This window comes from Pleuronectes platessa, chromosome 4 (genome assembly GCF_947347685.1).
Source record: "Pleuronectes platessa chromosome 4, fPlePla1.1, whole genome shotgun sequence".
Lineage (NCBI taxonomy): Eukaryota > Metazoa > Chordata > Actinopteri > Pleuronectiformes > Pleuronectidae > Pleuronectes > Pleuronectes platessa.
Genome location: NC_070629.1, coordinates 9,573,534 through 9,588,967, shown reverse-complemented (window position 1 = coordinate 9,588,967; position 15,434 = coordinate 9,573,534). Strand labels below are relative to the sequence as shown.

Genomic DNA, 15,434 nt, shown 5'->3' with positions numbered 1-15,434 from the left:
TGGGCGATCACTCATGCAGACAGACAGACTTTTAACTGGTAAATCATTTGTGATTCTGTAATTACATGTAATCATCAGGTTTATGAATGAAGCGTCTGAAACTACACTGCATCCTGCAGTCTGTGATTGCCTCATCCACCACACATCAAATAGGTCATGTACGCAGGTCTGCTGCTTGAAAACTGTGTTAGGAATTTGTTACAAAGGTTTCAGCAGACAGTCAATCACTTACCCATCCAGCAGTAATGGATCAGTATTAGCATCATTTTAAAATATAGGACAAGATGGCGAATGTCCCTTGTACATTTGAAGGTCTTCTGCTCAACTGAAGTTACCAACTATCAGTAGAAGTTAGGAGGTGTTAGTGGCCACCAGGCTGAACCTGAGGATACACTGAGGCTTAAGGTAAATCTGACTGGCAACTGGCTTGTATGGCAGCACTGAAAGCCATGTGTCCCGCTGAGTAGATCAGACATTATTACCTCTATGCCTTTTTAACTAAACACTGTCCCTATGTTGTAGTATGTTGGTTATCTAATTATCTGCCTGCTGTATGGTGCAGTTCATGTACTGTAAAGTTGGTTTATCAGAGCTTGTTTTTGTTGAAAACAGCTGTTGGAGATTTGAAGTGAAACACAACAAAGTAAAGTTAAGTTTTGGGTAATAAAAGCAAAACAATTTGCTGCAAGAAGCTTCGGTGGTCCATATCATTGAGGGGAACTGCAGGGTGAAGGATACAGCGATTATTTGTGTGTTCATCATCATGAGCATCAGCTTTGAAGCTGAAATCCCCCCCTAAAAACACTCAGGACTCTGCAACAAACCGTCTCTTGTACTTGTTGCACTCTTTGTTATCACTTTAATCACTACGTTTACACTTTATAGCAGAGGTCTTCAACAGGGGGTCCGCGACCCCTAGGGGGTCCACGGAGGTACTGCCGGGGGGTCCCAAAATGTTTGGTTTATTAGACCATTTTTTAATTTTTTTTATCATTTTTGATTTATTTTCTAACCAATTTTTTTCCACATATTTAAATGTCTTTGAATACACATAAACATGCATCCAACATATTGAGAGTCTGATTTGACCCTCTGCCTGACAACCTCCATCCGTCCAAGGTTAGATAAGTTGTGTGCTACCCATCAGGGTCCGACATCTCACTGATGTGGGCGTATGTATGCCATCCACAGATGGCTTGAGGATTCACTGTCTCTTCTACATGTATGTTTAAAATAAAAACATGAATCTGTGAATTACTTTAATAGCCCAGTGTTGTATGCAAGATGTATGTTTATAAATGGCAGTGGCATGGCCACCCTGTACCCTGCACATGTTTAAATTAAAAACATGAATAAATTAAGCCGTGTTATATTTGAATAGCTTAGTATTGAATGCACAATAACAGGGTAGCTGTGTTTATATATGGCACTAGGCCCAGTTTAATATAAAACACAATTGTATACAATATATATAGTAGGGGGTCCCTGCTCCATCTCTCCACCAGTTGAAGACCCCTGCTTTAGAGAACCTTATGCTGCTGTACTAAAAAAACGGTATGTTTACTTAGTATTAGGAAATGTCTTGTCTTATCTGTTGTGCCTTTGCACTTTATATGTTTCACTGTCGGAGAGTGGGAAACGTCGTATCGATTCCTTGTATGTCTTGAACATGTTAAGAAATTGACAATAAAGCTACTTTATCTTCATCTTTATCTTTCATATTAGTTCAGCTTGTGTAAATGTCAGATTTCTTGACCAATGTTTTAGCAGAAAAACCTAAAAAATACTTAGAATACAAAAATATTTTACTAGAAATGACAAATCAAGTCAATCTGATGGAGCAAGAGAGCATGTTCTTTTCTTTTTTTGACAAAAGCCAGTGCTTACTTTCCACCTTTACTAAAAGAAATGGTCCCACTTTAGCTGCTGTCTCCCCAGGGCTGCATCTCAGTTCTATTATCTGTCAGGTCCTAAGTGCTCTGGGACAAAGCCCCTCAAAAAGCATTACATCCATACAGAGGACTTAGCTCTGAGGGTTTTTTGCTTTAAAGTGACCAATGAGTGGTTTTATTCTTCGTTCTAGAAGGACACTCAGGGAAACTTCACCAAATACTATCACACACACACAGACACAAACACAAAGGAGAGGCACATGTGCATTTTCCACTTCAGTTTGAGAGACAAGGCAGCGGGAAGCACTTCAGTGAGAGCTGCATTATGATCCACTGACTGTACTAAAAGGGTGCACTGAGCCACACAGGGTGAGAAACAACAAGAAAAGTGCTTTTTAGGTTAAGAACCCATTAAAGACCCTGAGAGTTATTATTGAAAATCCTGGATCTTCACCAAACTAATAGAGATGCAGGGTGACGTGAACCCACTTCAACCAGTCATGTCAAAAATAACGTCAAGACATTTTAAAGATACACTTATATACTTGTGTGACCTTATTACTGATTCAATGGAGGGGGAGGCTGTCCCCTCTTTGCCACCCCCATCCCCTACAAGATGGTACAGGTAAGATTAAGATTAAGATACATTTATTTGTCCCAAACACATGCACAGACATGCACAGGCACACTCATGCAGGTAGGGAAATTTAACCTCTGCTTTTAACCCATCTGGTGAAGGACACACAGAGCAGTGAGCAGCCATGTACGGCGCACGGGGAGCAGATGTTGGGGGAGTAAGGTGCCTTGCTCAGGGGCACTAGACAGGGTAGGGAGAATCCTCTTGGATTTTTGGACAGATCAATCCAGGTTTGTCTTTTTGTTTTTTCTCCGTGGAGTCGAACCAGAGACGAAACCAGAGACCTTTTCTGCCCATAGTCCAAGTTTTTGCCACTAGTCCACCGCCTCTCTGGTTCTAGAGAATGTAGGTGAGCAGGCGAGCATCCTATGGGTATTGTTGATAACTAAACTGCTAATCGACCATCAGCAGCATACTCTTGCTGTACAATATTGTGTCGAATAATCATAATTCAATTGAATCTTGGATCCTAACACTCCTTGAGGTAATTGTGAAGTGCTCTCTCGTTCTCATTTCTCTGACGTCCAACAATATGTGGTGTTGTAGCTAATTCCTCTATGGCTTTTGTTGCACACCGAAAGTATCTTGCATTTATCCGAGCTTGCTCTCTTATACACTCATCCTACCTGACGTAACCTCAAACAGTCTTGTTTAAATTATAATCTGTTGTCGGGGAGCCTTTCAAGCACCATTATTTGCACTGGCTGTGCAGATAAAAAAGACAGACACAGCACATACTCAGCCCCGCTCACCCCCATCCTTTCTCCTCTCCTGACAAGTGACCTACCTCGCTCGTCTGCAAACTTTGTGCAGCTCTTTTTGAACGTTCCCCTTCGGTAAGAAGAAGAAGAAAAAAACGCTTCCTGGCAACAAAATACACTGAAGCACAGACTCAGCGCCTCGAGACAGATGCATGTGATGATGAAGATAAAAACCTTTGGCTGACCACATTGAATTATGTAACTATGCTTTTCAACACAGGATGAGCTATTATGCTTCAGAAGTAACACCGTCACATCAGTTGGAGTAATAGCATTTCAATGCGTTATGTATTGGTGATGTTTGGTGGAGGGAAAAAAAGTCAATTGCGGCACTAAGGCATGAAAAAGCAATTACCCCACTGGAGCCAATTAACTCAGGCCAATTACATGAATAATTGCAGCCAGATGTTCCTTTTTAAGAATTTTACAAATAGAGACACTAAATACGACACCGGTCTACTTTTGGTTTCAATAATCCAATAGCAATAATTTCATTTCTGATTTGCTGTATCACAGCGATGTTCAACTATACACAGAGAGAAATCAGAAGATACAGACATACCAATTTCCCAAACAAGAACTTTCAGCAGCTTTTGATGCAGTGCAGCTCATTTCCTACTCGGTGTGACCCTGCCATCAGCTGTGTGTGAAACATGACACAGTCTCCAGAGGCTTCTTTGTAATATTTTGTAAGTGGAAATGAAAAAACTGATCCATTGTTCTCTCTCCGTCACTTCTCTCTCCTCACCTGCACCGTTGTTCTGGCCTTTTGTGCAGAAAACAACACACACACCCAAACAACAAGAGGAAATGATAACCGTTTGTCACAAATAACGTCTGGCTTGCATTAGATACCGCAGACTGATGCTGGAAATCTTCCAGTGGATTTGTCCTCTGATGCCAGTAGGTTTAGTTATTCCTAGTGTACAGATGGTTGTACCCGTTAACTTTGCCCCAGCAGGATCATTTACTTTCAGTATGCAGTATGAACCTCTGATACATGGATGCAATTTGGCAAGATTAAGACTTTCATTTAGCTTTGCTTATTTTTCCTCCCAGATGAGGACACCACTGTAGAAACTTTGAAACACACATCTGGTTTTTCTGTGACCTCTGTGCGACAGTCCAGATGTTGGTATGAGAGAAAGTTTCAGACATATTAATGGCAGTTTCGCTGTAAGATTTTATTCTTAAAGGCATTTGACTAATTCCACAATATCTTGTGGGTGGATTATCAAATTAAACTATTTATTTATTCTTTCAGCTTCATCAGCTGTAATTGAAAGTGCGGTAAAAACCTTTAGTTTGTGTTCGATTTCTCAATGTCTTTTCCTCTAAGGGGGAGTATCACACTCATTTATGGTCTTCTTGCACCATGACCTGTTTTCAAATGCAGTCTCAATTGTGACATCTTCAAGTATCTGCCAAGGAAAGATGTTTACATTGAAGTATTTCCCTCAAGGATACCCAACCATAACTGAATAGAGTACTGCACAAAAGATTCTGATACTCCGATTTGTCTGAAGGTGATTTATATGCCATCATTTAAGCCATTAACAGAGCAAATAGATTTTGAATTTCATCCATCTATATCACCCATTTCCTCGTAAGAATCGTGTCATTTTGTTTGGAAATTTCAGGCTTCCTGTTCTGTCCCTCCTATAATATCTGCAGCTGGTCTAGAAAACCTCATTTTTTTTCAATCTCATTTGGCAAACAATGCTCTGCAGTGTCAGAATGTGAGTTTTGGGCAGGCTTGTGCCCTTTCACCGTCTTTGTAGTGCAATATCTGCAAGCAGCCAGAAGAGGCTATAAGACTGAGACTCCGACAGGCCACAGAGCTTCTGCGGTTGATGCACAGTAACCTTGAGGAAATAAGTGGGAGAATGATTTCCAGTAGAAATCCGCACAGCCGACACACTTCAGCTGGCCCTTGAGGCGATCTGTCCATTTGCAGCGAACTGTCAACAGGGAAACAGAAAGCAGTTGTGCCGTGTCTGAGGCTCTTCTCTGGTCTTTTATCTCAAGTGGAGCAGTTGATGATAAATAATACATCAATTTCCTGGGGTATTTAGTTCCATAATATAAAGTGTCACCACATTATTGTTCTGTATGAGACGTCCTGTATGAAATGAAAGTTGTTGTTGTTATGCAGGACCAAGCAAGGTAATGAAACTGGGCTTTTGGAATTTCAGTGTTTGCTGTTGCCCTCGGCCAAAACACAGCAGTATACGTGAATGTTTTAGCTTATAGTGGTTTTGGAATATTACAAGACATTCTGGCAGTAAACGTCAGTATGTTTCATGTTTGCAGCTTGGCAACAATGCATCAGCCGAGGCTTTACGTGAAACAAATCTACTCTATTCTGACTGCAGCATCTGTTCAGTTTGCCAGTGGGGTTAGGACTAACAGACAGAAATTCTACCTATTCCAAAGATTCAACTTGAAATGACTGCAGAGCTTTGAAAACCCATCAGCCGGTGTTCAGCCTCGGCTCCTCAGGCAGACGCTTCCAAAGCGATCGGGTTTTCAGCTGCAGATCCACCTGTCAGAGGAGCGACACTGGCTACTTCATGAATATGATAGCTCTCATTTTGACTCTATTTTAGCTTTATGTTTTTTTTTATGCTTTGTCCTTGATGTGGTTGTTTGTTTTCTGCCCTTGTTTTGAGTTTATCAAGTTGCTTTTATTCAAAGCTATGAAACCTTTTAGAGACCTTCGGCTAATATTGAGATGCAGCTCTGTTGGCAAGTTTCAAGTCTCATTTATCTCAAAACATATACTTCCCTAACTCAACCACGTCTAGCATAGCAGATGGACGCTCTTTCCTTTTACTAGTCCCGTGCAGTGTCTGCTCTAATCCTGCCTGTATGAAATGGACTGTGTGTTTGGCCTGTGGTTATTCGGGTAGCGGTTTTCTTTCTGAACTGTAAATGTGACCTGCAGTAATTGAGTCAGGGCTCAGTCCACAGAACCCTGGAGCTGCACCACCACTGCTGCACAAAGAGCTGTCCCCCTGTTTATCCAAAGTTTGGTGAAACTCAACTCTACAAGGCAGATCCCAGAACGAGCTGTTGTCCGAAACGTCACATGTTTATGAGCCCAGCTCCTTCTATAGCACTAAGCTTTATTAATATTGAACATAAGGTTTAAAATCGCACCAATTCAACATTGCACTTTCTTGGGAGCTATACAATACATATAGCAGGTGAGAAGCCGATAAGGTTCCTCAGATATGCGCTCCACATACAGTGCCTTGCATAAGTATTCACCCCCTTTGGACTTTTCTACATTTTGTCATGGTATAACCACAGATTAAAATTTATTTCATCGTGAGTTTATGTAATGGACCAACACAAAATAGTGCATCATTTGGAAGTGGGGGGAAATATTACATGGATTTCACAATTATTTACAAATAAAAATCTGAAAAGTGTTGAGTGCATATGTATTCACCCCCTTTACTGTGAAACCCCTAACAAAGATCTGGTGCGACCAATTGCATTCACAAGTCACATTTGCAAGTCACATAATTAGTAAATAGGGTCCACCTGTCTGCAATTTAATCTCAGTATAAATACACCTGTTCTGTGACGGACTCAGAGTTTGTTGGAGATCATTACTGAACAAACAGCATCATGAAGACCAAGGAGCTCACCAAACAGGTCAGGGATAAAGTTGTGGAGAAATATGAAGCAGGGTTAGGTTATAAAAAAATATCCAGAGCTTTGAACATCTCTCTGAGCACCATAAAATCCATTATAAGAAAATGGAAAGAATATGGCACAACCGCAAACCTACCAAGAGGAGGCCGTCCACCCAAACTGAAGAGTCGGACAAGGAGAAAATGAATCAGAGAAGCAACCAGGAGGCCCATGGTTACTCTGGAGGAGTTGCAGAGATCCACAGCTGAGGTGGGAGAATCTGTCCACAGGACAACTATTAGTCGTCTACTCCACAAATCTGGCCTTTATGGAAGAGTGGCAAGAAGAAAGCCATTGTTGAAAGGGATCCATAAAAAAATCCCGTTTGGAGTTTGCCAGAAGCCATGTGGGAGACACAGCAAACATGTGGAAGAAGGTGCTCTGGTCAGATGAGACCAAAATTGAACTTTTTGGCCTCAATGCAAAACGCTATGTGTGGCGAAAACCCAACACTGCCCATCACCCTGAGCACACCATCCCAACAGTGAAACATGGTGGTGGTAGCATCATGCTGTGGGGATGCTTCTCTTCAGCAGGTACAGGGAAACTGGTCAGAATAGAGGGAAAGATGGATGGAGCCAAATACAGGGAAATCCTTGAAGAAAATCTGATGCAGTCTGCAAAAGACTTGAGACTGGGGCGGAGGTTCATCTTCCAGCAGGACAATGACCCTAAACATACAGCCAGAGCTACAAAGGAATGGTTTGGATTAAAGAATGTTAATGTCTTAAAATGGCCCAGTCAAAGCCCAGACCTCAATCCAATAGAGAATCTATGGCAAGACTTGAAGATTGCGGTTCACAGACGGTCTCCATCCAATCTGACTGAGCTTCATCTTTTTTGCCAAGAAGAATGGACAAACCTTTCCATCTCTAGATGTGCAAAGCTGGTAGAGACATACCCCAAAAGACTTGCAGCTGTAATTGCAGCGAAAGGGGGTTCTACCAAGTATTGACACAGGGGGGTGAATACTTATGCACCCAACAGATGTCAACTTTTTTGTTCTCATTATTGTTTGTCTCACAATAAAATTTATTTTGCACCTCCAAAGTACTATGCATGTTTTGTTGATCAAACGGGAAAAAGTTTATTTAAGTCTATTTGAATTCCAGTTAGTAACAGTACATAATGGGAAAAAGTCCAAGGGGGGTGAATACTTATGCAAGGCACTGTATATACAGAGAGAGATTTGTGGAGTTATTAGATAGATAAGTCATGGGCACTACACATCTCTGCTGCTCCAATGATATATGTCCATGCTGTCGTTGACCTCTGACCCCTCTGACAAAGACTGATAATGTTTAGCAATATTTTTTTTATTAGCCATGAACCCTAGACACACTCCGATTGGCCTCGGAGTCCTGACAATTAAGCTCACTATGGGCTACTGGCCATCGTTGTGCCATCATCCAGCCTCTGTATGGCACATTAAAAAAGTTTAGGTTGGGTTATAATTTCTTTTAGAATTGCAAAAATATTCTAGCTAGAAAAAAGTTTCCAAGGATGAATCATCTTCAGGTATAAAGATTTTATACCATTTGAATTGCAGTGGCAAAGCACACAGCAGCATTTGTAATCCAGCAGCACCATTAATATGGAAAAGATGACAACCAATAGTCGAACTACTTCATGCTGTCTCTTGCTTGACCTCAAACTCTTGGCTCCTGCACTGGCCTGGACTTTCCGGCATTAAAACGTGCAGCTCGACAGTGACACTTCCTCCATCCAAAGAAATATGTGAAATGTTTGCTCGTTGTCCTTCAAATGTTTCTAAATGGCCGTACTTCAACACAGGTCAGTCACCACTGCTTATACATTTTCCCAGTGCTGTTTGTTTCCTTGCACGTCCCACTGAGACGGATGCATTAATGCATCTCATCAGAGGGATCAAAGCTCAGGGACAGCTCGCAGAGTTAACCCTGAACCTGGCAGACGGCTACAACGTGTTGCTGAAGGACATTTTGATAGGCATGACCACATTTGCTACGTGCATACTGTGAAAATTATCTTTATCTGTTATTTATTCCAGACTGCAGCACAGACAAAGATATTGAATGCGGAGGAATATCAATAAAAGACAGCACTGCAGCTACCCCTCTCTTACACATTTTTCTGTAGATGTTTTCCAGTTACTGTTTTCTCTTTGTGTCTCTCCTTCATGTTCGAGCAGGCTCGGCCTGGCTGCCTTGGCAACAAAATCATTGTAATCTTCTCTTTCAAGTGACGTACGATTTTTCCTATTGTTATGGCAGGTTGAGCGTTTCTGATTTGAGCATTCAGAGAGGAGATGCTGGGGGCAGCACGCCTCAAGATCTCTTAATGTACCACATGATGAAAATATAGCTCCCAGACTTTTAATATTCACACTGATTAGAAAAGTTGGACAAAGCAAAAGCCTGAAAGGTTCAGCTATTGCAGGTAATTATCCATTCATTATTTCAGAAGGAAATAGTGGGTGGTCTCTCTTTCTCTCTCGCTCTCTCTGACAATGCTTGACTGTTATTATTAGTGCTATAATTATCATAACGACCTATCATGATTCTGATAATAAGGCCACTGCTGTTAACTGGGGCTGCTTTCATTAATAATAACAACCAGTCCGACAGCTGACGATTACACAACTGTTCCTGGTCTCTCTCTCTCTCTCTCGCTCTCTCTCTCTCTCTCTCTCTCTCTCTCTCTCTCTCTCTCTCTCTCTCTCTCTCTCTCTCTCTCTCTCTCTCTCTCTATTCTATATCCCTTCTTTTCTCTTGAATGTTTAAATTGAATGTTAAATCTGTTGTCTTCATAAACTCAGTATAAATGATGTCCACTCAGTTTTTTTTACACTGTTAAGCTTCTGTCATGAGACTCAAACCCTTCTGCACATATTTCCAAAAAACTACAGGGGCTCAAAGGAAATAATCCCTTCTTCACTTTCTGGACGGGTTATGATATGAAACATCACGTGGCTTAGCAGTGACTTAAAAAGTAGTGGTGATGGGAATTAACAGAAGAAGCAGAGAAAAGTATTTCTGCTTACAAAAGTGTACTGCTTAAAAAAGTTTAGGTTTAACCCCTTGTTGACCCATTCCGGTCTTAATGCCGCCGAGGTGACCATTGTGCCTGATGGTGCAAATACTACACATACCAAGGAAGGTATTGGAAGCACTCTGCCGCCATCTAGTGGTTGGGGTGGAAAATACATACTAGCCCCTTTGGACAAAGTTATTTTAGGTATTAAGCTGTATTTGAAATACTGTGATGATGGAACAGCAATGATTGTACAGAAACATATATAATTTCAATCAAAAGCAGCATCAATATAATAATCAACATACCAGAGACTGGAAAATTTGTTAAATTAAGGTTATGCCCTGTTATGCCTAATGTCACTAATTTGTCATACCTTAATTTTTTATCTACTGTATATGTTATATTGAAATGAACAATCTCCACTTAATTTAGCATCTGTATGACAGCCAAAAACATAATAACATAATTGGAAATTAATTCAGGCAATAAGGGGTTAGAGGCTTTTGTTTTGGTTTTGGAGTTTTTAGGACCGAAGATACTTTTCCAATATAATATTCTTCAGTCAGTTTCATGTAGGTAGATATGCTATTGCAGATAAACGGTAACCAGAGGGTCTAACCACATTTCCAGAGTGGATCTATTGTTATCAGTCATAGGAGAACAGTTAGAGGTGAAGTGAAATGCTTTAACAGTGAGTTTAATGATCGCAGATAATACTTTAAACCTCACTACATGGATTCTGTAGTTAGTTCAGTAGCTTATCCTGACCAAACAGATTGGAATAGAGGACAATGTCCATGCAGCACATTTACTCCTCTGCTCTTCTCACACTATTAAAATCCAATATGATTTTACCAAGGACAAAACCAATTCAATAATTATACGGAAACATGATACAAGCCCGAGCTCTCCACCCAACAGCGGTGGTGTAATGGAACGCTCTGCTCATATTCGACACGCAATTACACACGCATGACTGTGGCCTCGTGATCCTGCATCAAAATGAAGATAGTCATCAAAGTCATGGTAATTAGACAGCGCTCTGTGGGGAGGCTTTATTTGTGTGTTTGGGTGGCAACCTGGACTACAGAGGGCCTTAGTTTGATGGCTCAACACATGAATAAGTCATATCCCGGGGCCTATCCATATTTCATCAAACATCCTCATCCATAATGAACGCCGTTCACCAGCCGAGGCCCTCACCTGATAGGGGCTGTTTCATCGCCCTTGTCCAGCCACTCCTGCGGCGGGATGATGTACATGCACCACAGTCCCCAGTTGTAGCCGTGGGCGGCGTTGGCGTACTGCTGCACCTCAAATGTGTTATACTTGATGTTGTCTATGGCGGGCAGGATGATGCGGGTGTGATCCTCCTTCATCCGGGTCAGAATAGGTTCGGCCCTATGGATTTAGAAAAGAGAAAGGAGTTAAGAGAAGTTAAGTGCAGACTCTTCAAGTTAAGTACGCAGGAGCTTCAAAGCACGGCTGCAAAGGTGAAACGGGAACGAGAGAGGAGAATAAAGCTGCCAATACTCTAACTCTGAGGTTTGAAATACTAGTATTACAACAAGAACAATTTGGTCATGAGTGACTCAAGAGGTATTGAAACTGAATATAAATGTAAAATCAAATAACACTGTGAAAGTGCTTTCACAAAAAGTATGGTGCCACCTTGGAAAAAATAAAATAAAAGACATTAAAAAGAAAAGTATTCACTCTTGATCCAGATTCCACGAAGCCAAGAGCAGCTCTGGATGACTGCATAACATTTCTCGAGTTTTATTCTGCTGCAACATTTACACAGGTTTTCCCGCTATGATGCAGTCTGTCAAATCAGCATTTATTCAACACTGAAAACGATTGCCGGCCGGATCCGATCCCTTTTTGCGAAAATGAATTTTTCCTGCAACAACAAATAACATCATATCATATTTTATCTCTCCTACTCATGAAAACGAAATGTCAAAATGTGACACTTTTCCAGCCGAGAGTCGCGATAACACGTAGAACCTGATAAAGCGAAACACATCAGGTGCAGGGAGAAGCTTTCTTTATCCACATTCTCTCTCTTCTTTCCATCCTCTGTGTGAAAGGTGGCATGTTAGTTTTTGAAACAGCCTTCCTCTGCACAGACTTTATCTCATGGATTTTGCTCTGGGGATGCTTGGCCAGCACATATTCTTTTAGAGCGCATCAAATCGAGAGCAGAGGCCATATTCACAAAACACCCTGGGGCAGAGCGTGGCGAGGAACAGGCCCTGTCAGTTGAGAATAAACCCCTTTAGAATGAATTAGTAAAACAGTTATATTCTAATGGAACTTGTTTCTTAGCTTTAGTACAATAATCATTTAGCACGAGCTCTGGGGGTAGTTGAGAGGGATCATCGCTAATTACTGAGAGCAATCAATCTATTAACCAGGTCAGTGGTGTCAAAAGATTAAAAGACGTTAACCTTTTAAAATAAATGTCTAAAACCCGTTTGAGCATGTTGATGAGTGAGCGGTGTTCTGGCTGTTAGAGAGAATTCGATCTTACTTCAGCCAGCACGCTTACTTCACAGCCCAGCAGTTCATTTCCTATAGATTTACTCCAGTTATAAATAAGGTAGCATTGTGGATGATGATAAATATGTTGACAGCAGTGGATGCAGTTGATTTCCAGTCTCCTTTCAACAGTCAACACTGATTTATTTCAAACAAATAGTTCAACATTTTGGGATGTGTGCTTATTGCATCTTGTTGATTTAAACCATACACACACAGAAATGTAAAAGGAAAACAATGTGGTTTTATAGGAAGTTACTTCCTGCCACAGAGTCTCAGTCACTGTGTTCGGCTTCAAACCTAAAGACATGAATTAAGTGGGTCAATCATTTTCTGATGTACATAAGAAGATACGACACAATACGATAATCCTTTATCAGTGCACTACAGGCTTATTGGCTGAGTTAGAGTAGGACAGGGGATTGTACAAAATTAAATCAGTAAAACTAATTAATAGATAAATATACAATATAAACTGAAATTATAGGAAAAAATGAAAATAAGGTAAAAACAATTACATGTACATTTCAATTAGAATATAATGTAGCAGGAGTGCAAGACATTGAATTGCACCGATAGAAAATTAGTGTTGCAGAGTTAAATGATGCTAAACCTTACTGAGTTTAAAATGTATATAAAGCAGAAAAAAACAACAGCTGTAAATAATGTGTAATATGTTTAAACAATTCCCTACACGCAACAATGACCATGACTTCAGATATATAAACCTCAGCATAGGCAGCTAAAACCTGATATCTTATTTATCTGTGCCATGGAGCTACAAATATTAAAAACACATCAGTGAGCTTCATTATTTCAACATCGACCTGTCACTTTGTTACGATGAACATGGGAGTGACTGCACTGTGATACTGTAAACACAGCATTAGATGGTGAAAATAGACCAACGACAAAGGCAGCTCTTACTCTTGCTTTGGAAAACTATTTGAGATTACAAACATTTGGAGCATCATGCTTATTCTGTAACCAAGCAACGGAAACGATGGACTAAATGAAAAAAAAAATGGCCTGCTGTGTGTGTCTTGATATTGCCAATGGGATCATCAGCACAGTATGAGCAGTGTGAAACATTTTGTGTTCCAGCCGAGCTTTTTTCTGTCCTCTCACCTTAAATCCACACAACTATAACAAACTGAATTTCCCCTTTTCATAAAACATGCAAGGTCGATAAATGTTTCTTACTTCGTGCACCTTGTGGGAACTACATTTTCCACAACCAATGCCAAACCCCAACACCACTCATAATGTGAAGTATCAGCTGCTCTCAGCAGTTTCCTTACTATGTCTGAAGAGGCACACGCTACAGCGCCAAGCAGCATCTTATTACTGATAAGACAAAACACTCCAGGTTTTTGGTTCTAGTGTCTTTATGTCACTGGAATGGTTCCCTGGCAATGCCACCTACTGGGAGCTCCCTCTGCTATTTGAAGCCTTGGAGACATGGTGCTAATGTCCATATGGTAGAGCACAGAGCTGAAACACTGCAGGCTCTGGCTACATTTGTATAATCTTCATCATGCTGAGAGATGATCTCCAACACATCATCAAAGAGAGCCTCAACAATTCAGTTCAATTCTTTACGTGATATACTTCTAAATTTAAAAAGGAGGCTGCAATTATAAAATGATAAATGTATCTCTGAAGAATACTCCCACACTCTCACAGCTCTCTCTATATCGCCCGACCCACTGACTCTCTTGCTCACCCCTGATTCCTTTCTCGTTCTCCCTCCCCCCTCTCTCCTCCCCATCTACTTCTCTTGATGAAGTGAAACCCATTTATCTTCCAAAGCAAAATTACTACTTATCACATGAAGGTGGGGAACTATACTATAAAGAACTAAAGCTGCAATTCTGAGACGCAGGCAGCGAGTGCTTTCCCTCTTTACTCCAAAGCCATGATTACTGTTGAAGAAACTGTTTTGAGCGTTTTCTTCTTTAATTTGTGACATTGTTGATGGAAGCTGTGGATGAAAAAAGTGGGTAAATTTGACCTGGTTATGACCCAGTTAAAGCCATGCAGACACCTCATGTCATATAAATAAAGATTGACAACATGTTTCCACTTTTCTCACTATCCAGAAATTAATAATGCAAAATTTCCCAGATACAAGCGGTGCCATCTTGCAAATTTGGAGCCAGAGTCTCAGGGGGTGGAGCCACAGCAGTGAGGTCCCACCCATACACATGCTTGAGCAATTATCAGTCAGTCTCAGCTGTCAATCATAAAGTTTTACTTGATTTTAGAATCAAATAACCAATTAAAACCAAACTTACTGAAAATAGGAGCACTTGAACAAAGATGTTGTCTTGTTTCAGCTTTATATTTATTGTATATTTATTTACTTTGACCCTCTTTTGTTATCAAGTATGATGTTGAATCTATACCAAATTAAAAATGATACTAAAAAATACAGTTAGATGTCTGTTAAGTAGACCTGTATATTTTAATGCCATTAAATAGAGTTGATCTGCGATACATTCTACCCTCTTTCTCTCTCTCACTCTCTGTCTCTCTCTCTCTATATATATATATATAGGTTTTGAAAATTGTTGAGGTTAACATTGGACTATATATTAATAAGAATGTTTATGTATCATTATGTTTCCTGTCTACATACATGAGCATAGAAGATTATAAAGGCTTTTGAATATCATACAGTTCAGTGCAACATTGTCATTGTGTCATTATTATTCATCTTATTACTACTTTAAGTGTTGATAACACATATTATATTATCTTTACTTTCTTTCATTGTTGTCTTTTATCACATGTGAAGTACCTTCAATTGATTTGTTTGAAAGCTGTTATGTACATAAAGTTGAATTGATTGATCGATTGATTGATTGATTGATAACT

At 40.3% G+C, this 15,434-nt stretch overlaps 1 protein-coding gene across 1 annotated transcript in view; it reads right to left on the bottom strand.

The window, feature by feature from the left end:
* galnt9 (polypeptide N-acetylgalactosaminyltransferase 9) overlaps positions 1–15,434 on the bottom strand; it is a 109,128-nt gene that overhangs the window by 40,166 nt on the left and 53,528 nt on the right. The window contains exon 5 of the mRNA XM_053421867.1: positions 11,214–11,411. Within this exon, the coding sequence (XP_053277842.1) occupies positions 11,214–11,411 (198 nt within the window). The remainder of the gene's footprint in view (positions 1–11,213; positions 11,412–15,434) is intronic.